The sequence below is a fragment of the Nyctibius grandis genome, chromosome 1 (genome assembly GCF_013368605.1).
Source record: "Nyctibius grandis isolate bNycGra1 chromosome 1, bNycGra1.pri, whole genome shotgun sequence".
NCBI classification, from domain to species: Eukaryota; Metazoa; Chordata; class Aves; order Nyctibiiformes; family Nyctibiidae; genus Nyctibius; species Nyctibius grandis.
Window position 1 is genome coordinate 125,419,589 of NC_090658.1, and position 23,254 is coordinate 125,442,842.

The 23,254-nt window shown below is 44.0% G+C and overlaps 1 protein-coding gene across 6 annotated transcripts in view; it reads right to left on the reverse strand.

Moving 5' to 3' along the window:
- The window catches only part of ITSN2 (intersectin 2), a 107,096-nt gene that overhangs the window by 1,904 nt on the left and 81,938 nt on the right, over nucleotides 1-23,254 (reverse strand). For 2 of the 6 annotated variants that reach the window (XM_068415372.1, XM_068415363.1), the window contains 10 exons: nucleotides 6,949-7,070; nucleotides 5,935-6,041; nucleotides 5,121-5,304; nucleotides 4,149-4,247; nucleotides 3,814-3,981; nucleotides 2,754-2,966; nucleotides 1,954-2,075; nucleotides 1,319-1,401; nucleotides 1,074-1,157; nucleotides 603-776 (listed from right to left, as the gene is read on the reverse strand). In XM_068415372.1, coding sequence (XP_068271473.1) covers nucleotides 603-776; nucleotides 1,074-1,157; nucleotides 1,319-1,401; nucleotides 1,954-2,075; nucleotides 2,754-2,966; nucleotides 3,814-3,981; nucleotides 4,149-4,247; nucleotides 5,121-5,304; nucleotides 5,935-6,041; nucleotides 6,949-7,070 — 1,356 coding nt within the window. The other 4 variants (XM_068415390.1, XM_068415381.1, XM_068415399.1 and 1 more) reach the window with 4 other exon arrangements.

Here is a 23,254-nt window from a genome sequence, read left to right on the forward strand (position 1 = left end):
GTGTGTGTGTGCATTAAAAGGTTTACCGTGAACTGAAAAAGCAACAGACTGCGCTGTTCAGTGGCGAGAAGCAGCCTAGCAGAGTCACATTACCTCACAGGAGAAAAGGCTGAGCTATAGTTACACAAAGGGCAACTCAGGCCAAGGCCATACCTTGCAGATTTGCAATAATCAACTGTGTCAGAGCCCTGAAAAAGCACTTCACCTTCTAAAGAGTACTAGAAGCTACTGACTGTCACAAACGTGTTCAGTTTCCAAGCAAAAAAAGAAAGCTTATCAAGCTGTTACTGTGCAAATACAACCTAGCACCTTATTTTTGGGCACCTATAGTGAGAGCGAAAAACTTCTGCTTTCAACTTCTTTGTCTCCCCAGTCTGATAAAATAATTATTCTGTGTCTGATGTAAAAGCCAGAGTGGGATCAAACCTGACTGCCTGGAGCTGTTGGCTCTGGAAGGCTATTGAACCTCTTGAGCAAGGAGGCATTGTTTTTACTCCCCGTTTCTCAGGAAGCAATCATACCTGTTGGAACTGCCGGTGAGGAACCGTGTACCCCACGTCACAAAAAAAGTGTTCTTTTCCTAAAACAAATGTCACACTTACCATCGGGTGAGAACTGATCTCTGTCAAACATGGTGATACACAGGACATCCTGATACAGGTCCTTAATGAAGAACTGGCAGTTGAAGTTCCACTTGGGGTTCAAGGTGTCCTGCAGGGTCCTCGTGGTGTAGCTCTGAGAGCCCATGCTGATTTCACAATATGGGTTGCTCTTCCCTAAAGACAGAACAAGCAGTGAAACACCTCTACAGCACAGAAACCTCCCTCCCCACCTGGAGAGTGCTTGGACACACATCAATGCTGCTGTCCAGAAGATGCGGGTCGGGCAATCGCTGTATCCTAGAGCAGCACAGAGCTGGTTCTTCACTCAGTCCTCTGAAGTTAAATAATGGCTAATTCGTTCAGAAGCTGTAGCTGAAACCACAACGTTTCCCAAATCACTAACCTCCTCTCAGCAAGCCTTTCCAAACGTTGCAGGAATAGAAGTGATCTGACACTATTTCCTTCACTCACCATTGGGCTTACAGGCCTTTAGCTCTGTTGCTTCAATCACATGCACCATCAAGCGTCCTATTCCTGAGGTCTTCTGTGAGCGGGCTGGGAACAAAGAAGTCAGAAATAAACGGATTGGCTGCAACTGTAAAAAGTGGCAATAGATTAAAGAGGGAGATCCTACACAGACACTGTGGCATCCTCCAGAAAAGGCCCTGCCCACGTGTCCAGGTGGACGAGAGGGAAATACAGAACTCGGTAGGTACCTTGATAAGCCTTTTCACGTTTCTTCTTCTCAGTTTCGATGTACTGCTCTGATGCTGCTTTGATTTTCTGGACCCAGGCAGTGCTGCAAAGAGCAATCCCTATGGTCAGGGTTGTACCACAGGCAGGAAATCCCTCAGTATCAGCGACTCTGCCCCAATCTCTTTTGCCATTTTTTTCCCCCACTGGGTTTCAGAGGCATCACGAATCAAGTTCATTTAGTTCAAGGACTAAAGTGATGGAGTTTTTGATTTAATCTTATGCCACATTTCCTCATCAGCCTAAATAAATGAAAGTGGAGCTGCTGTTCTATTAAAGACTGCTGGGTCACATTAAAGACTAACCAGGACTGGGGAAGAATCCCATGAGATGCCAGACTTTGCAACCATAAACTATTCTATACAACTGTAACCTCAAGGAGCAGTAGGTGTGACTCGATTCCACTGCAAGAGCTCCTGCACAAGCAGAACAAAATCAGAGAAAACTTGTAATTCAAATGAGAATTTGAATTTATTTCCTGACCAAGAGACTAAACCCTGTTCTTGAACTCCGAGACCCCCATGTCTGCTCACTGGAAACACAGCCTACAGCCATGATCAACAAGCTCTAAGCTCAGATCTGCATTTTCACTACTCACCGCTCATTAATGTTGTCAGTTTTAAGTGTGTAAACTCTGTCAATGTGTGATATGTGAAAAACTGGCTCATCGCTTGAAGGGTCGGTGGGCAGTTTCACTAGGACTTCATTGAGGAAAATAGGCTGAAAAGAAAAGCAAACGTGGCAGCGTCACCCTGACAATAAGTGGAAACTCTACAAGGATGTTTAAATACATTGCTTTACTGCAGGGAAAATGAAAGTTGTAGGACACAGGATGAACAATCAGATCACCACATAAAGGATGTGAGAAAGGACTGAGAAAAAAACCTACTCTGGTGATACACCCCATTGTCTTCCTAGCTGAAGAGCTTTGTGAAAGGGGCAGGACTGCGTAAGCAGAGCTGCAGTGTGGAGCTTGGAAATCCTGGGAATCTCCCAGGTTCCCTGTCAGAAAGCAGCCCTGATACTTATCTCCCCAGCTCCAAAATCCTGAGAACACACACTGTGTGGACCTAGAGACTGAAGTTTTGCACCTTTTACTGTTTTCTAAAGGACAGGTATTTTCCTGTGGATGCAGGAACTCATGCAAACTTAAGTCAAGGCTCCTGCTTCTGAACATCCCACCCATGATGCTATTTCTGCCCTTTCACCCCAAAGCGTTTTATTAAACCAAGACACAGAAGCCTGTCCTTTTCCAGGGACTAAGCCAGAACGTGCCCATATGACAGCAAATGATCGGATGGGGCCAGACGGCTAATCCCAGCAGGGAGAACAGCATTCCTCCTCAGAAGCCAGGTCCCACTGTATCAACATGACCACGGGGCACCCTGATTCACTCACCATTTTGTACATTTTGAACTGGGAGTTGGATTTGGGGCTGAACAGTTTATCGGAGCCGGAAGAGACAAACTGTTTAACCATGTAGGTGAGCAGCAGGAAGTCATTGAAAAGGAAGCCGTACAGCTCCTTACTGCTCTTGGCCTTGTACAGCTTGCCACTGTGCAGGAGTTTTCGTGGTCCCAAGCAGTTTGTGAGGGAGTTGAACACCGGTTGCTATGAGAGACAAAACCCATTAGTAGCAGCAAGTTAATGCAGACGTCAGATCCTGCTCCTCTTCACAGTGGAGATTGCTCAAGCTGCTCAAAATCTTCTTCTGTTTAATGAATTTAGTTACAAATGAACAGAAGGGAAACTGTTTTATGATCTGCCATGGTATAAGCACTACTCCTAACTTAAAGTAGATTTAAGCCTTACCAACAACTTACACACAGGTCTGACTGGATGAAGGCATTTACCTCCTGTCTGCTTTTCTGTTGTCCAGAAGCTGTGTTTAAGAAGAGCCTGCAGAGTCTGCAGTCAGGTCACCTCTTAGGGGTGATGGAACTAGGACAGACCTTCTGGGCCTGTCAAGCCCTGGTTCCTTACACAGCCAGTGGAGAACTGTCACAACACCTCATTTTGAAGGCTGTCCTGAAAGGGACAGGAGCCTGAACCCATGTACCTTTGAGGATCAGGCATTGAGGGCTTCTGCGCCCTTTCTGCGTGAAGGAAATCCCTGGGAAACACGTGCTAAATGAAATTCCACATAGTAACCCCTGATTTAGCCCAAAGGCAGCACGAGCAGAACTTCAGAGATGAGTTATTTCTGTATGTTTAACCCTTTAAATGGTATCAGTTTTAAGGTGATAAACCAAGATTTCTCCACTGCCAAAGCCATGCAAAAACGAAGGCTCATCACATTATGGCTGAGAGCAGAATTTAATAGAAGCTTCTCTGCCAAGAGCTCAGCAGTGGATCACGTTCCAATAACGGCTGTGAGCAAGGACCCCCATTCCCCCCATCCAGGCTTTCTGAAATGAGTCGGAAGAGTCTCCGCCGTACAGCGTATCAACGCGGCTACCTCAGCCAGGCCTTCGCACTGGACGTGGGACTGGATCCATTCCAGCCTGTCCGAGTTCTCTTTCTCACGCACGCCTTCGTTAACTTGAGAGCACAGCTCCTCCGCACGCTCCAAGGCAAGCTTGAGGTTACTGTGATCAGGGTGGTTTTCCGGAGTGTTCTCTAGAATCTGGTATGGATCAAAAAGGGGAGAAAACAAGACCAAAACAGATGTGAGCACAGGTACTACTTCTCATGCTTTCAGAGAAATCCCCATAAAGGGACAAGGCTTTTTTTTTTTTTGCTTTTGATTAACTCAAAAGCATTTGCCTACAGAACCTCGCTTGGGGTACTCACACTCTTTATGAGCAGAGGGTAGCGGGTTATTCTTTGCATAGGTTTCAGGAGGAAACTGGAGAGGGGCATTCCTTTGCAGCGAGGGTCCAAGGCGAGTTTCTATGGTGCAACCCAGAGATTTAACAGAGACGTCACATTACTCGTCAAGAAACAGTTGCCTCACCACACTGACAGCTGACAACTCTCTGATCAGATTCATTTTCCCAGGCATTCCAAGAAATCTCAGATTTTTTGGTAAGCAAACAATACTTGTATGTAGAACAAACAGGAAAGCCGGCGCTGTCACTGGACTCAGACGCTTTGCCAGCATGAGCCGTAGGATCATTGTCCACGCAGAATCCTTACATTCAAAACCATTCCAGCTTTTATTTTGACATTACAGGCTCCACTCAGGTTGGAAAAAAAACAAAGCAATGAAAGAAACAAACGCCTGATGTCAACAGTTCTGGCCTTTCTCCTTTCATGGCCTCAAAGCCACCTCATCAGCTGCAGTATGGTAGCAAGTCCGTATTTATTTCTGTAGCGTGCCTGCCTGTGACACTACAACGCACCTCCGGCCCCGGCTGCAGCCCCACTGTTCAGACACACTGCACGCACCGCTGCGTTACAAGCGCGTTCAGAACAACAGCTTTTTTTATTGCAACTCCACAGACTCTTACCCCTTCTGACAGCATGAATTTTTGGGGAGGTGCAGGCACCGGCACCGTAGCTTTGTGGGGTTAGCGTTACACTGAAGTAACGAGCGAGGAAATGGGAAATGGAGTAATAAATTAGCTAGAAAGAAAGACAGGTATATCAATAAAAAGCACACAGAGTGTTAACTATCGTCATCATATAAATACACCTTGGAAGACTCTTAGCTATTTTTACAAGAATTTACTCTTCTGGGTTATTTTGATCTGGTTGCTGCTGGTTAGATGGGCTCCTGTCACTGAGGAAAGGAGAAGGCACAAAAGCTACTGAATAAGATACCTTTAAATAGTCTTTGAAATCAGCATCTTCATCAGTTTTCTGCTGCAGCAGCGAAGCTCCGTTAAGCTGGCAGCTGCAGAACCGAATGTAGGCCTGCATGTGGGAGAGCTCTGCTGACAAGATGTCCCCAATCATCTGCACTGGCATTTTTTCTCCTCCTGTTTTCTTACGCACTCGCAAGGCTCTGAAGAGGAAAGAAATCACCATCCAGCTTTGCTGCCAAGTCTACAAGGCCGATATCAAGATCCTTACAACATCCATCCCTGACTCAAGCCTGCGAGGTGAATTCCCTCACACAGCATGGGCGCTTCCAGGCGGCGCAGGGTCCACCCTGAACCCCCAGACGTCACCAGCACAACACCCTGAGCTGAATGATCTGCCTGATGGGGTCTGCGGGACTGAGACTCTCCTCTGAGGTTTCTGGGACAATTGGCATCTATCTCTGCGTTCAACCAGCAGCCCATTTCAATGAGTTATTAACCGCTTTGTCTCTCCAAAGTTTATTTTTAGAGAATAGAAGGTTGTTTTGCAGAAAACTGGGAAGAGCGTCTCCCATCCGCATGCTTATGTAAGAACTATTTCTGAGGTATTATAGCAAATGTGAATCTGTTCTTGCTGTTTATTCCTCTCTCTCTCACAACAACTCCTTCTTTGTGAGGCAGTCTGAATGCATTTAGCTGTTCTGAATGCATGCACGCACAGCAAATAATAGCAAGGATAGAAATATTTACTGTAAAACCAGAAAACTTCCTGGGGAAAGGAACAAGAGAATAAAGACGAAGAGGAAAACATGAAAGTGTGGGTAAGTACTCACTTCAGTAACTTTGTATTTGACATGATGAGTTCCTTCCAGTTAACAAAGATCAGCCCCATTTCTCCTTCTGTGAGACAGCCCGAATCAGCCATCGGTTTTTGGAAAACCTGCAGTCAAAAAATCAGCAAGGTGAGCAATTCTTCAGGGACAAAAGCAGCGCAGCCTCTTGTTTAGTCTAGCAGTGATTTGGGTTTTTTTTGAATGCTCAGTGTCCAGTTTCTCAGGAGGAGTTAAAAGCAATTCCTTACTAGCACTTGTGACAGCTGTCGCTATATTTCCTAAGCGCATGACCTCACTCTGACACTGGCATCACCCCATTTGTGGAGCAAGGACAAGCAGTGGGACCTACAGGCTGACTGTTCAGCAGAAGAGCATTCCCATGATTTCGGAGTCAATTGCTACACAAATTACACTGACACGTCACACCTATCCCCATGCCCAGAGCACGCAGAGTCAACCTGCGTGCAGAACTACAGCACCTTTCAGGGGCCCTCGGCACAATACCCCTGGATAGCAGAATACCTCTGTAACTCGGTCTATTTAACTCTAACACTTCACCACACAGTTGTTTTACATAGAGAGGTCAAGTCAGCCTCCCAAGACCACCTAACGCTGGCCAGTTCCTGCCCTGCCTAGTGAGGTGGTCTTGTGTCTGGAAATAAAATCGGTGATGAAGGCAGACGAGAAACTTCTGTGGTGCTTATACAGCTTCTGTCGTGAGCCTGTGCAGCTCTGCCAGACACCCCGGCCCAGTCCATGATCTTTACACTGATCCCAAACACTTAAGAACAGGATTTTGAAAATAGGAAGGTCCCTCTAAGACGATGGCTTTCACAACGTGATGTTTTTGCCTGGTGGACAACCATGTTACATTCGCTAGAAAGGGAGGTGCTCACACAACCTCACTTTCTTCCTCTAGCATTTCACAATTTGTAAGAATCCCTTTATTGCTATTATTCAGGAGGACAGAGGGGTTCCTTTTCCAAATGCACTGTCACATCCAAGACATCTCACCTCTAAGACAAGCTGAAGATCGTCCATATACCTTTCTTCCGTCTGAATGAGTTCGTGAATGTAGCCCTGCCTTTTCCTTTCCATCGGTTGCATGGTGTCAAGGCTCTGGAGATCAGCACACCCTACAAGAAGGAAGCCAGTAGTTAGATCCCAACTCAGGCCATCAGATCTGATGACGTAACAAAATTGCATTAACATACACCAGCCTACGGTTCAGACTATACACACAGTGGTTCTCTTTAAAAACCCTCTCCACAGCAGCAGCGGGTTTCATAATCAAGTGATGTAGTGATCGACCCCCTCCCCCTTTTGTGCCATTTTTTAGTCTGTCACCTTTCTATTTCTTCGAACATCCCTTGTTCTTGTACTGTGATGCAGAATCAATTCCTGACTTCCTGCCACTCCAATTGTCTCATGATTTTTCTCATCTCTCCTCCTTTTCTGCCATACTGTTTCAAAACTGTGATTTTCTCTTACCTTATGCAATGTCTTTTGTGAGATGAAGTCATCTAGAATGTGTCTGGGTCTGACTTACGACATTGCACCTTTAATCTCCACTCCATTTCTAAAGTACTCTGCCTTGGTTATTAATTTGTGATACAAACCACCACTATAAATTTGCAGTTATAATGCATAATGTTATAGTCACGTAACTTCACAGCTGCACAACTTTTTTTCTCTTTTAGAAACAAAACGAGCCTGAAATAATATTGAATTATTTTTATGCATCAAGTATGAATAATCAAAATCATGCACAGGAACACACAGACACTCAATGACACAAACCCCAAGTTTTCTGTAACCACCTGCAGACGCTACAGCTTCACTCCCCTTTTTCTCTTCTGTATACATGTTAGTAAGCACGACAACAACGTCTGAAATCAAAAACTGGTAAAAACGATGTGGTGAATACGTTTAGATGGGTAAAGGAGAGCACAGAAAGTCAAACTCTGATCCCTGCGTTAGCCCTCACATGCTAGCAGAGGACCACAGAGCAGCAGGGTGGGGAAAATAAAAGAAACAATTACAGAGGGTTTGAGAACATACATCTATCACTCGGTGTGATGGCATCGAATTTTAATATGACGTGAACTGTGGATTTTGCAGGACAGCAGAAAGGACATCGCAGGGACTCATTCAGATCCGGCATTTCTAGAGGAATGATACGTTTGGAAGTTTACAGGTATCGCAAAAGGCAGCGTGACCCACAGCACAAAGGGCTGCATCTCCCTTGGCACCCTGACACATCTAGGACACTAAAACGTGACTTTATTCTATTCACTGCCAATGTATAGATCTGTTTATGGGAAGGCTGCTCTAAATCATGAAATGAAAATGAGTTAGCAATAAATCCAGGGAGCAAAAAAACCCAAGAAACACTAAACGTTAACTAAACTGATGCGACAGTGGCCTAACGGGAACTTCATAAGAGAAACACTTGTCAAATTAAGTTTTATGATACCATTTGAAGTATTTTAACAGGGAAACCCTTTGACAACACAAAGAAGTAAAACAGTAAAGGCAATAGGTAGATGTAAAATCGTGACTTTTCAGTTCTGTTTTGTACCCCTATGGAGGATCACGGATCTTAAGCTTTCTGACCAGATCTGAAAAAATGCCACTTTTTATTAAGAGATCTGGGATTGCAGCTCTTTTGATGATGCAGAACGCTGCTTCTGGCCTTAGTTATTCCCAAAGTTACAATCAGGCCAACATTAGATGAGATAAAGAGGAAAGTTACAGATTAAAGTGATTCCTGTGAAGTTTGGTATCAGTCCATCAAGATGGACTGTGGCCAGTGTGTGCTACTTCTGGATTCTAGTGTCATTCTTTAGTCTGTACAGGACTGAGTTTAAGCCCACCTGGTTCCTAAGACATGAAACTTTAGGATAATCAAGGGTTTACACAACAACCAGACTTTATTTGTCCAGATTTGGAAGTCTCAGCTTTGACCACGTGGTTCTTGTGTCTACTGCAACATACACTCCTGCAACAAAAGCAGGGACGGACTAAAGCTCCTCTTGCTGTTTGCTTGTATCACGGATGTTAGAACAACCCACATGCTCAGACCTGTGACTGTCTCATGCTGTCTACTTAATGTTGAAGCAAACGGGAGGAAAACAGGTCTTTTTTTTTTTACGCAACTAAAATAGATTTGGTTTATGAACTCGTTATTAGATACAAAAATGCAGTTAAATTAACCGTCTCCTGCACCAACCTTGTATTTGGACTGTCAGCTTTAGGGATGAACAGATGAGTGCTATTTGATATTTAAATAAGCGCTAGTGAAAACGCCCTGAATTTTGATGGGTCTGGTGATACTGGCATAAAAACCATAGTATGCAATCCACACCTCTGATTTCAGAGGGTGAATTCAGGCATTTGGATCTGAAGGGAAGAAAGGGGATGAGACAGAAAATAAACCAACCTACCCTAGTGCATTTGCCAATGTTTTTCCAAAGTGGCCATGGCAACCCACGGGCTCACTGGTACGGAAAGGGTGGACCTGCATCTCTACCCATTCTCCTCCAACATTCCTGTTCCCTCCTTGCCTCAAATCAAGTCTGACACTTCTCTGACTCCCAGCTCACACCCTGGCAGCAAATGAATCCCGAGGGAGGGAAAAGAAAACAGTAGCTTTCTGCTAGTTTAGCGGTCAGGAATGTGCGTGGAAACTGTAAAACTGCCTTTTTTGGCAGCAGAAAGCTGTTGGTTTGGCTTCTGTCTTGTGAAGCTTCATCCCAAGCTCCCCATACAGCTAATGAAAAGCAGCGAGATTTTTGGGAGGGCCTGCAGAGGGAGATCTCAGCTGCCCACACCGAGGGCTCATCTCCCTCTGTTGACTAGATAAGAGGTTTACATTACCTTTGGAGGGCAAGCCAGCCTGTCTCTTCCACCTAGAGGAAGGTAACGCCAGGCTGTTCAGAAAATCTGGGGCACGATCTGCCAAACTCCTTCCCGAGAACATCTAACGGAGCAAGCAGCGGGCATCTGGTACCTTGGGAACTTGGGGCATAGCAAGAGAGTGATGCCTACCCCAACCGTGGTACCTTCTGTGATAAATCCTGCTCTCCAAGACGAGGAAGCAGCTGTCTCGCAGAGGCAGGGTAAAACAAGCTGGAGAATTTATAAACAGGAAATCCCAGTCTCTAAAGTTGTGTTTAAAATTACACTTCCCTCTCCAAATATACCTGAACAAGAAATACTTTCTTCCTATTAGGAATAGTGTAGCCAGCCGGTCTAGGGAAGTGATCGTCCCTCTCTACTAGGCACTGGTGAGGCCGCATCTTGAGTACTGTGTCCAGTTCTGGGCCCCGCACTTCAAGAAAGATGTTGAGGTGTTGGAGCGAGTCCAGAGGAGGGCGACCAAGCTGGTGAAGGGTCTGGAGGGTCTGACCTACGAGGAACGGCTGAGGGAGCTGGGGTTGTTTAGCCTGGAGAAGAGGAGGCTCCGAGGTGACCTTATTGCAGTCTACACCTACCTGAAGGGAGGTTGTAGTGAAGTAGGAGTTGGCCTCTTCTCCCAGGCAACTAGCGATAGGACAAGAGGACACAGCCTCAAGCTTCGCCAGGGGAGGTTCAGGTTGGACATCAGGAAGAATTTCTTTACAGAAAGGGTTATTAGACATTGGAATGGGCTGCCCAGGGAGGTGGTGGAGTCACCATCTCTGGATGTGTTTAAGAAAAGACTGGACATGGCACTTAGTGCCATGGTTTAGTTGACAGGGTGGTGTAGGGGCAGCGGTTGGACTCGATGATCCCTGAGGTCTCTTCCAACCTGGTTGATTCTGTGATTCTGTGATTACTCACCCTGCATGAAAAACTACCGAGTTTCATGTTGTCCTGGTTTGGCTCAAACCAGGCCAAATAGTCTTAGAGAACCCAAGGTCACTGCTTACAAGTAAAGAGCCGAAGGGGGTTGTACCTGCAGGGAGTAGTGGACGGGGCAGGTGACCCAGGATTGACCAGCAAGGTATTCCATCCCATACATGTCATTCTCACTTTCCTGTTTATCACTAACCCACTGCCTCCTGGAGGTGGGGCCCAGGAGGGAGGGGCCCTCCTGTCTCCCACTGATTGGTACCAGCTTTGCCAAATCTCCAGTTAAAAGCCTGCAGGTGTGATGGCAGTGGAGCTTTTGCATTTTGCCCTCTGCCCGTGCTGGGTGGAGCTACTGCATTTTGCTCTCTGTCTGTGCTGGGGGGAGGTACTGCCTTTTCCCCTCTGCCTGTACTGGGGGGAGCAACTCTGCCTGAGGAGGATTTCCAAGCTCTTGATCTTGGTTTTGTACATATTTGTATATATTTGGTTATTTCTATTATTATTGTTATTATATTCTTTTTCATTATTCTAGTTTATTAAAACTGTTTTAACTTTCCAACCCATAAGTCTCTCTCCCTTTTCCCTTTCCCTTTCCCTTGGGGGGGGGGAGAGGGTTAACAGAGAGCATCTGCCACCTGGTTAATAGCTGGCCCAGCTTTAAACCGTGACAGATTTATTGGCGCCCAACGTGGGGCTCGAGAGAAGCTCCAACAGGTTGCTCTGATAAGTTGAATCCTGGCTCTGGTGGGAGGAGACACAGAGAGCTCAGCTGAGAGAATATCACATTTCTTCCTTTGAGATTTACGAGGGGTTGGAAAGTTAAAACAGATAGTGAAGATGGTGATGTCATTTTTGAATGCTGTGTTATCTCATCTTTTTATGGAGTTTCTTTCACAGTTGAGTATTGCAATGATGCCTTACCTGCCGTGGGCACTGTGTTATTGCTTGCTTCTTATGAATGTTTACATGCAGTTTAGCAGTGGGCGCTGGTCGAAATGTATTATTTTGGTATGGGGTTTGATACTGATTTATGCTGTGATAAACTGGGCAGTTAATATTCCGATCTCTTATCTCTATGACACAATGATGGGCAGCTTTAATCGCGAATCAGTAGCAGCAACTTCATCTGCACGCTCCAAGCGTCCTTTAGCTGATTCTGTTAATGATTACACTTCCAGTTTTACTTTGGGAAATAGCACCTTCTCCTTTTCTGCCAAGCTGATTCCACTAGATTTTGCGAAATTAGGATGGTGCTGTCTAGGTGGCATGTTTTTATTTTTGGTTGTCCTGAATGTGTTTCTGATGTGGGATAAGATTAAATATCGGTGCAGGGACAGTTGTAAGTGTTATGCAGCCACCTCAGATCCTACAGTGTGTACTGCCGCTACAGCCTCAGATCCTACAGTGTGTACTGCCGCTACAGCCACTAAACCCACTGAAACCTCGGCAGCCTGTACCACAGCTGCTACACCCCCCAAGATGGCCACTGTAGCTACTCAGACTCTCAGCACTCCCAAGACAGCCACTGCATCTACTCAGACTCCAGCATCTATCGAATCTCTACCAATTGCTCCTGTAACCAGGAAGAAATACCAAAAGAAATCAGCTCGTGAAGTGAAGGATGATGACTCAGAGCCTTCTAAGGCAGAGCCATCATATGACCCAGGTGAGGGCCCTTCTCAGGCAGAGTTAGGGCCTGACACAGATGGGGGTTTCCTCGATCGTCCTTTTAAAGCAGACCCATCACAGAAGAAAGGTCCTTCTAAAGCAGAACTATCACAAGAGGACTCGGACGTAGAGATAACCTACCACTCCTTATCCCTGAAGGACCTGAGAAATATAAGGAAAGACTTCAGCCGTTATGACAGTGAACCTATTATTACCTGGTTGCTCCGATGCTGGGATAATGGGGCAGACAGCATGCAATTAGATGGCAGAGAAGCCAGACAGTTGGGATCCCTGTCCAGAGATGGTGGTATTGATAAAGCGCTCGCAAGAAAGTCAAACACTGTCAGTCTCTGGAGGCGACTCTTGTCAGCTGTAAAGAGCAGGTATCCCTATAAAGATGATGTTATGAGCCACCTAAGCAAATGGACCACTATAGAAAAAGGTATTAACTACCTTAGAGAACTGGCTGTGCAAGAGATCATTTATAGACACCCACGGGACATTGTAGATCCTGTAGATCCTGATGAAGTGGAATGCAACCGATCCATGTTCCGGAAGGTTGTGAAGAGTGCTCCACCGACATATACCCATACATTGTCAATATTAGTATGGGGAGAAGATGATATGGCACATTCTACTGTGGGCGAAATGGCTAACTGTATGCGACAGTATGAAGATAGTATTTCTTCCCCACTGCAGGCACGCATCTCGGCTGTGGAAAAAATGACTAAGGAAAACAAGGACTCATTTAAACAACTGTCAGACAAACTGTCCATGATCGAGAATAAACTTGACTCTCTACCTACACAGGCGCGCGTTGCAGCTGTTAAGAGAAAACGTTCTCCTACAGGACCAGCTCAAAGGAAAAGGAACACATCACGAGGTATCCTGTGGTTTGCCCTGCGTGGTTATGGGGAGGACATGAGCAGATGGCATGGACAACCTACCAGTACCCTACAGGCACGAGTACGTGAGTTGCAATCAAGTCAATTTGCAGAAGTAAAAGCCATCCAGCTGGCTTTAGACATTGCTAAACGAGAAAAGTGGCCAAGGCTGTATCTTTATACTGACTCATGGATGGTGGCAAATGCCTTGTGGGGGTGGTTAAAGCAGTGGAAGCAAAGCAACTGGCAGCGCAAAGGGAAACCTATTTGGGCTGCTAAATTGTGGCAAGATATTGCTGCTCGGCTAGAGAAACTAGTCGTGAAGGCACGTCATGTAGATGCTCACGTACCTAAAAGTCGGGCAACTGAGGAACATCGAAACAACCAACAAGCGGATCAAGCTGCTAAAGTGTTCCAAATAGATTTGGACTGGGAACACAAAGGTGAACTATTTTTAGCTCGGTGGGCTCATGACACTTCAGGTCATCAAGGGAGAGATGCAACATACAGATGGGCTCGTGACCGAGGGGTGGACTTAACCATGGACTCTATTGCACAGGTTATCCATGATTGTGAAACATGCGCCGCAATTAAGCAAGCCAAACGGTTAAAACCTTTGTGGTATGGGGGGCGGTGGTTGAAATATAAATATGGGGAGGCCTGGCAAATTGACTATATCACACTCCCTCAAACCCGCCAGGGTAAACGTTATGTGCTTACCATGGTGGAGGCGACCACCGGATGGTTGGAAACATACGCTGTGCCCCATGCCACTGCCCGGAACACTATCCTGGGCCTCGAAAAGCAAATCTTGTGGCGACATGGCACGCCAGAGAGAATTGAGTCGGACAATGGGACTCATTTCAAAAACAGTCTCATAGACAACTGGGCCAAAGAGCACGGCATCGAATGGGTATATCACATCCCCTATCATGCACCAGCCTCTGGGAAAATTGAACGGTATAATGGGCTGTTAAAAACTACCCTGAAAGCAATGGGGGGTGGAACCTTTAAAAACTGGGATAAACATCTGGCACAAGCTACCTGGTTAGTTAACACCAGGGGATCTATCAATCGAGCTGGCCCTGCTCAGTCAGACCTTCTACATACAGTAGAAGGAGATAAAGTCCCTGTGGTGCATGAAAGGAATCTATTGGGAAAAACTGTCTGGATTGTTCCTGCAACGGGCAAAGGTAAACCCATTCGTGGGATTGCTTTTGCTCAGGGACCTGGATGTACTTGGTGGGTGATGTTGCAAGATGGTGAAGTCCGATGTGTCCCTGAAGGTGATCTGATTATGGGTGAGACTACTTAAGTCTGAACTGCATGTTGTTGCTGCATAAGTGTCTTTTAGGTTAAGACAGTGGTGATGCGACCGGAGCTAGCTTCATCAAGTGGCGTCCAGTAACCTCCTCGAGTCTGACATCTTTAACCTGCAACCCGTGGGCACGAACCATGACAAAAGAGAGACTGCTAGCCAGAAAGACTGCTGAGAGACTGCTAACCAGATGCAAACCCACAATCCTGAACCAAATGAACTTGATGGACTTTTTGCATAAAGATGAATCATAGACTAGTGATATGTATATATATATTTGAAAATGAAAAGGTAGTGGTGATCTGAGTATGACATGAATGGTATGGAATAAGGGGTGGAATGTCCTGGTTTGGCTCAAACCAGGCCAAATAGTCTTAGAGAACCCAAGGTCACTGCTTACAAGTAAAGAGCCGAAGGGGGTTGTACCTGCAGGGAGTAGTGGACGGGGCAGGTGACCCAGGATTGACCAGCAAGGTATTCCATCCCATACATGTCATTCTCACTTTCCTGTTTATCACTAACCCACTGCCTCCTGGAGGTGGGGCCCAGGAGGGAGGGGCCCTCCTGTCTCCCACTGATTGGTACCAGCTTTGCCAAATCTCCAGTTAAAAGCCTGCAGGTGTGATGGCAGTGGAGCTTTTGCATTTTGCCCTCTGCCCGTGCTGGGTGGAGCTACTGCATTTTGCTCTCTGTCTGTGCTGGGGGGAGGTACTGCCTTTTCCCCTCTGCCTGTACTGGGGGGAGCAACTCTGCCTGAGGAGGATTTCCAAGCTCTTGATCTTGGTTTTGTACATATTTGTATATATTTGGTTATTTCTATTATTATTGTTATTATATTCTTTTTCATTATTCTAGTTTATTAAAACTGTTTTAACTTTCCAACCCATAAGTCTCTCTCCCTTTTCCCTTTCCCTTTCCCTTGGGGGGGGGGAGAGGGTTAACAGAGAGCATCTGCCACCTGGTTAATAGCTGGCCCAGCTTTAAACCGTGACACATGTCAAAAGATGGTCTACTCAAATGCCTGAAAAACACAGGGGGCTGGGAGAGAAAACCTTTCCAATTAGTGACGTGTTTTGGATTTGAGTAAGTTCAAGGGGAAGAATGACACTTTCTGAAGAAAATAAATCCTCCAACAAAAGAAAGATGAACAAGACCTATCACCATTTCAAAAAAAATCATTTTTTTTGTTAAAAAAAATGGGAAGTGAATTAAAATTCTTCACTTAAAATCCAATTCATGAGAATTGAGGTAAAAACCAGATGGATAAAAGGCTTTCAAAGATACGCAGATCTGCTTGGGCAGCGAGTGCTTTGTCCCCTTCCCCAACAAACTTCCCCACTCAATGAACAATGAAAAAACACATTAAAAATGACAGCTCTGGCAAGACGTCTTAAGGCTCAGACATGAGCTCAGGCACTTGTCCTGAATGATCTGTCTATACCAGAGGCATCACTGCTTTGGGTCACCAGTGAAGCCTATTTAGGGGTAGAGGTGGCCTATATAAATTGTATTTGTAAGGAAATAGCTTGATTTGTTTAGGGTTGTGGTGTTTTTTGGGGGGTGTGTGGGTTTTGTTTTGTTTTGTTTTTTCAATTTTAAATAATTTTTTGGGTTTTTTTAGCTCAAGTCAGTTGATACAGCTGGAAAAAGTGGATAAGGGTTGGGGTTTTTTTGCCTGTATTAGCCTGCCTCTATTTTCCCAGGCTACCACTGAAAGACCACATCTCACCTTATGTACCATGGGCTGGCATTAAAACAGTCCCTTTAGCGCAGCCAGAGAACAGACTGATGGTATCACGGGACATACCCACAGCCATTTTACAATCTCTGCTGGCACACGTAAGGCTAATTCCCTGGCAATGTACTCCTGTCACTACCTGTAGCTGTCAGGAGCCTCTGTGCCTACTAAAACCCGTGAAAGGAACTAATCCAAGAAATCTGCCGCTGTGGAAAGGTTGGTTTCCATCATGCCCTGGGAAATATAATAAAAACTTTTATCCAATCTCCCTTTATCAGTAAATGCAGTATACTTGCTCTGCTACAACAGAAGAAATTTATGATTCAATTTTCAAGAGGTAAAAAGCAAAATCAAGTCACTCCATCACAGAGCCAAGTAACATAATGCTCAGACCAAGCTGTTCAGATGGGAAATCCTCCCCAGATCGACAAAAAAAACCACAACAGACAAACTAGATCCTTTTATGTGTCCCTTTAATAAAATACATTTGCATAGTTATCTTACAACTTTGTTTAAAAACAAAGATGCACAATTGCCTCATGCTAAGCATAGCCTGCATTTGCATGTCTTAACAATCATCCCCAAACATTAACACTCTAGCTTGAAAAGAACAACAAAAGAGATTTTAAGGCAGCACACACCATTACGTAGCAGTTTTATTAGATCATTACATTAAAGTAGCGTGACGCTGTAGCAGCTCCCAACACTACTACAGGCCAAGGTTTGTCGGCATTCCTATGAGCACACTTATTTACAGGTGTTTTCAACCCGACTCAAGAAAAATCACACAGGGATATGATCTGACCAAGCATCGAGATGGCATAAATATTCCATGACTGGTAGGAGGCATTTCAATTATTAGCATGTAACTTTTGTGATGGAGCTCTATGCCTTCTGAACTCCTACGGTGACACTGGTATCGGTGGCATTAAGAGAGCGCTTTGTATGCTTTCACAGCCCCTCACCAGCACTGACTCCTCGCACACCCCAGCCCTGCAACCAGGTCTGGGTGGTGGCACGAGACTTTCCTACATGGATCCTATTGCTGGATCAGGAACTCAGCTCTGTAAACTAAGCTTTTGTAAAACTACGCTTTCCTAAGTTGTTAGTCCATTATGCAAACTAGACAGTTACGAAATCAGGAAGCGTTTCAGTACCTGTTCTTGTGCAGTTACAGCATCGTTTACGTTCTTACCCCAGTTACACCACGGCCCCTATTCTCTGCTGGCCCACAGGAAACAATATTAAGCAAGTATTACGCTGCAGGCAGCGTATATTTTGCTTTCCTGGTTGGCTTCAGTTTTATCCGATAACCTCGTGTGGTCCTGAGCAACATTTAGACTCTTAGCTCTTCACTGGGGACCATAAGTTCAACAAGTAATTCTACTTTTTATTTTGTCCTTAGTTCCAAAGCCAACCTTTTTCACCCAAATAAGGGATGAACACTTCAATGCTAGTTTTACTCGTCTGGCTGGGATGACAGCTGAGCCCAACTCTGTGGGCTTTTACCAACAAGAGAGTGGACTGCGCCCAACCAGAGAAAAAGTAACGTCTTTGAAAGAAAGAGTCTGATTTAAACCCAGCTTCAGTTAGCTACACTGCTTCACTGATACAGAACATTATTTTAAAATAATCTTGCCTTAAATACATCCTTGGCATAGTCTTTCCTATCGGTGATCTGCTGTATGTATCCAATTCTTTCCGCACCGGTGTGCGAAGGAGAGCAGAGCTCTCAGGTGATTGTGCTTGAGCTGCATTAGGCAGACTTTTGCAGTAGAGAGAAATACCAAAGGCAGGGACTACGTCTCTTTCAATCGGCATTATTAAGGTGTATTATTATTATTATTATTACCGTTGTTATTACAGCTAGAGAATTTAGAGCGTACCCAGATAATACTGGAACATGAAAAGGTAACTGTGAAAGCCCAAAATGCTTCATTTCAATACTCAGCAGTTCAAACTGAGGGGCAGCTCTTTCAATAATTATCAATGCTCGTACCCACATACCCAACAACAGGGCTACACTTGTGTGGAAATTTACCTCATACTACCCTAATCTCCAATTGTATCGGTTACAAAATGGGTAGAATGCCAGCTGGTTTTGGAAAATGCCATGTACCTATTTCCTAGAACCTCCCAGATAGGATGTGAAGTTGTTTTTAATTTTTCAAAGACAATTAATAGTAATTTGGCATTCAAGGAAAACAGTCACTGAACATTGGGAAGTCAGTTTGGTTCAAATCCCACAGGTTAATAGTGCCTTTTAGAAATGGGATAATTTATAAGATCACCTAATTGTTAGACTACAGTGACTGCTTGATGCCACTGGTGTAGCACAACACACTTCAGCCCATATTAAACAGGCTTTCAAAGTCAGGAATTCAGAGAAGGCAATTCAGGGTGATTAGCATATTTTAGTAGAAATACTTAAAATGCAGTTTCATAAGGAAATCAAGTCAGATAGAATACTTGAGGAATTATCTAGCATGTTATTTGCCTACAACAACATCATTTCATTCTGTAACAAAATATTCATTTAGACAAAATACATCCAGAATAAAAATCCATTTGTAGTTTTGTGTAGGCACATTCCTGTAGTCCGTATTGCACAAAAGATATATCTCTGAACTAAAGGGCACATATACGTTATTTGATCAAGTATATTAAATACGTACCATCCCACTCTTTCTATAGAAATTTTGGAGAAAGGCTTTTAAATCTCTGCAACTGGACTAACCTTGTCCTGATAGTACCTTCACAACATTCATATATATATATGTATATAGTAAACATACAGTGGTTTGTAAACATTTCTGATTGCATAAGTGACCTCTGCTGTTTCACAATCAAGTTCAGGAAACCAACTAAATTAAATACCGTGTCTACTAGATCTCTCCTGTTGTTACAGGAGCACAGACCTATTTAATCAGACAAGTAGTCTGCTATTAAGTTAATCCTTTTATTTAAAGGGGTATCAGGGTTATAGTCCTGAAGTCCTGGTCCCTCCCTCTCCCCCAAACTAATAAAACGTGGGCACCTTTACTGCACCATACTGCTGACGTGCCATAACTGTACCTTCAAGGACCACTTTTGAGCTGAGGAGTATAGTTCCATTTTTAAACCCAAATGCTCTGCCTTCAGCTCCAGGTGTCTGTTAGTGTTTCTCTTCTGACAACATCTCTTTATCGAGGCTACCTATGTGTTAGGCTGCTAATTCATTAACAGTAAGAAGAGCAGCAGCTTTCAGGCAGTACTTACGTTAAGTCACCGCAGACCATAGCCAGATAAAAACACTATTCAGTACTGTTACCTATTTAATTAAAAACAGGCAGGGAAAGGGTCTAGTAGCACAGAGGCTGTGTAAGTACTTACTGCAGTAACCAGTACGTCTTTGCTGCTTGCTAAAACTGAACACAAATATGAATTCTCAGAATAAAGTATTTAAAGGAAGGAGGTTGTTTAGGGATAGGACATAATGAGCCAAAACAACCTGAATTCCTGCTATAGTACTACTGTGAAGGAAGAAAAAAAAAATTAAAATATCCTCCACTCTATGCTTAATAGTTCTTTCCCCAGTTAAAAAGGGTATTAAAAGGCTGGATGGACTGCACCAGATCTAAATCTTAGATCTTGTAGCATGTTTGTAATCACAGTGACTACCAGCAGCAGAGACAGGTAGGGTTTGTTTTCTGGATGAGCCTTGTAGGCCGCCAATTTTAAAAGCTCTGTATGTAAGAGATTAAATCAAGTCCTTTAGAACAGTAATCAGCGAACGTTTTAATTCTGCAAAGTATGTACATTACAACATTAGAAGAACACAACTGCCCGTTCAAAACAGCTCAGATAAACTGTGCAAATAGTGGGTCTTTGTGTGTCTGCAATCCCACCATGCAAACGATAGCTTGATATGCATGCTAATGATCTACCGTTACCAATACCAAAGGAAAATACTAAAGGAAACAAGAACAAACAGCAGTGAAAGCCACACAAAGACCCACTATCCTTTCTGCTTTTACAAATCAACTGTAATTGTAGATTATAAGAAAACCCACAAAAACCTAATTTGTTGACTGGATCTAACGTTCAAACGAAGCAAAAGGATTGTGTCAGAGATATGTGACCAGGGCTGGCCACCCTGCCTCCACGCTACAGTCAAACTTGGATAGTGGGTCTCTGAGGTGCTTTCACACTGGAAGACAACATTGGGTCCTAAAAAAAACAAAAAAAAAATGAAGGATAAAATGAACATAAATTTGAAGAGTGAAACATATGAGTTCTATGGACAAAGACAGAACAACACCAAAAAGGTCAGAAAGGAATGACTAACATTCAATTTTCTGAAAACAGACATCACGAGCTTCTACTCTTCCAATTTCATATTTATAAACACACACAGTTTCAAGTACTTGCAACCAGCCATCACTGACTCTGAAAAACACTTGTAGCTGATTCACTTGAAGAAAGTTTCTTCCCAAGAAGATGACTTCTGTTATGCAGACTCAAGAAGGCAAGGTCAAGCCCCAAAGGTTTTTTTAAAGGCAATGGCAAAATTCCCTGAGATTTCAACAAAGCCAGGACTTCTCCTAAGAAACTTGTAATGAGACATTAGAAAATCAGAAAACAGCTAAACTTGTAAAGAAACATCTCAATGGGATTTATTCATATTGGCACACAAAATTAACCTGTTTGACTGTTCAAAGCCTGAAACGAAATGAAACCTCGTCTCTAGTAAATATGTGTCCATGAAGTAGGACGTACCACATCACTCAGTATTCCCATCAGAAACCAAGGTCTACACATCTAGAAGAGGCATCGCAAAGTCAGGTTAAAGGCAGATGTATGATGTGGGCTGCAGCTGCACACACCCTACAGGCAATCCGGAGACTATTCCGGACCCAAGGGTTTCAACCTGGAAGCTTTATCAAGCCTGGCTGACATTCACCAAATAGTTTTAGAAATACAAAATGACTGTGTCATTATGAGCTAAGGTATTGATTTTGTATTTGATCCTTGGTAAAAGGGGTAAAACTCTGGAGCTGTTGAGTAAAATCTTAGAATAAATTATTAATCTTCACGCATTAAAAAATGAATGTGGACCTGCAACATGCAACACCTCAAAGCCACTGATACCACGAACTCTTACCCCATAATCGTAAAGACAAGTTACTTGGCAGAAACTAGAGAACTTCTAAATGCGTTGTCCATATATAGACACAGAAATGCACCTGCCACAAGCATGTTCAGAAGTTGTTTCTTCCACTATGAACACCCTTGAAAATCAGTCAGCCTCATTCATTAGACAGTGGTGGACAGGAATTACTAATGATCTTTTGTGCATGGGGTAAAACTTCTGGAAATACAGATCCTTGTTGTTGAAAGGACAGGACTTGCCTCATGTCCCTAACATGTCACATCTACAAGTAAGGTTTGGGGAGGAAAAAAATTAGATAGATGTAGTGGTATTACTACAAACATCACGTTTGTACCTAAGGAAATTCACACTGTCATCATATGCATGTCAAGAGCAGTCTGGAGAGAGGATCTGTTTCCAGTCTAACCAACTTTTGCCATTGCACTTGCAGAAGGCAGAGCAGGCAGGTTTAAATGGGGGAAGGAGGTGCTTATCAGGCTATGGGGACTACCTGGAGCTCATGTCTAAGCACCTGAAGGAGTAACTTAGATGCCTGAGGAACTGCAGCAATGCAAGGCTATGCAAAGAAAAAAGAGTGAATAGAAACAATAACTACATGTACATTAGAGTAGAAAGAACTGGTACAACATTGAGCTCTATGAAAGACCAGTCTCACAAAGGGAGATGAGATACTTTAGATAAGATGAACTAGAAGCCTCTGCACACTGAGCATAGGTATGCCCACCTGGCTGAGTTGTTCAGCTCTCAGCAAGAATGTCTCTGAGAGATGAACAGACCTCTAACACTAAGAGACATCCAGCAACCAAGTATGCAGATGTAGCTGGAGCATCTGTCTCGCCTCCATCTGAGGTACGTGAGGGGAGAAAATCTCAAGTAAAGAAAATACAAGGAAAAGGCTCAGACTGGTCCTGTGGATAAAACGACAAACTGAAAAAAGCTATCTCACTGAAAAAGCCAACAAATAAGGAGAGAAAAAGTTTCTAAGAGCAACTGTTTAAGGCACAGGAAGACTGGCTGAAATGATAAAATTATCTCCAGACCAGGCCATTGGGAAGATCTGTAAAGTGTAAGTGCACCGTGCCTACCTGCCTTCCGCACCCCTTGGGAAGAAAACCTGGTAGGCATGTCCTAGACAGGTACTGGCAATACACGAAAGATCTGACCCTGAATGGTTGAGCAAGCACTCAACAAAGAACAGAAGATTATGAGACTACGCATATTCGTTTACTCTAAATTTACAGCTACTTATATTTTGAAACCTCCTGTGTATCTTACTTATTCTTTATGATGACTTCTGTGCAAACATTAGAATAAGGGCTATTAAAATGACATTAAAACCTGAGTAAGTCTAACCATCACCAAGGTCACTGAGAGCACGGCTCTCAAGTATCCTATGTTCTGCAATCACCAGGACTCGGCTGTATTTAAGAGACCTGTTGACAGACCTATGACACCCTTAATTGATTTTTTTTTTTCCTTGCACAGACCCTATGCCAGGATGTACACCTACACCAACAGCAAAAGTGATCTTGTCAGCACAGCTGATTCTGTTCAGAGAGCTATATCACCAACCTAAGAGAAGAAACATCTCGCTGTCCTAAGTTCCATCTTTGCTAGGGAAGTTTGCCATTACAGCTATAACTAGTAAGTCCCAGGAAAGACTCTGGGTACAAAAGTGGTCCATATAACAGAGTTTAAATTTGAGGGAAAAGTAGAATTTTCCT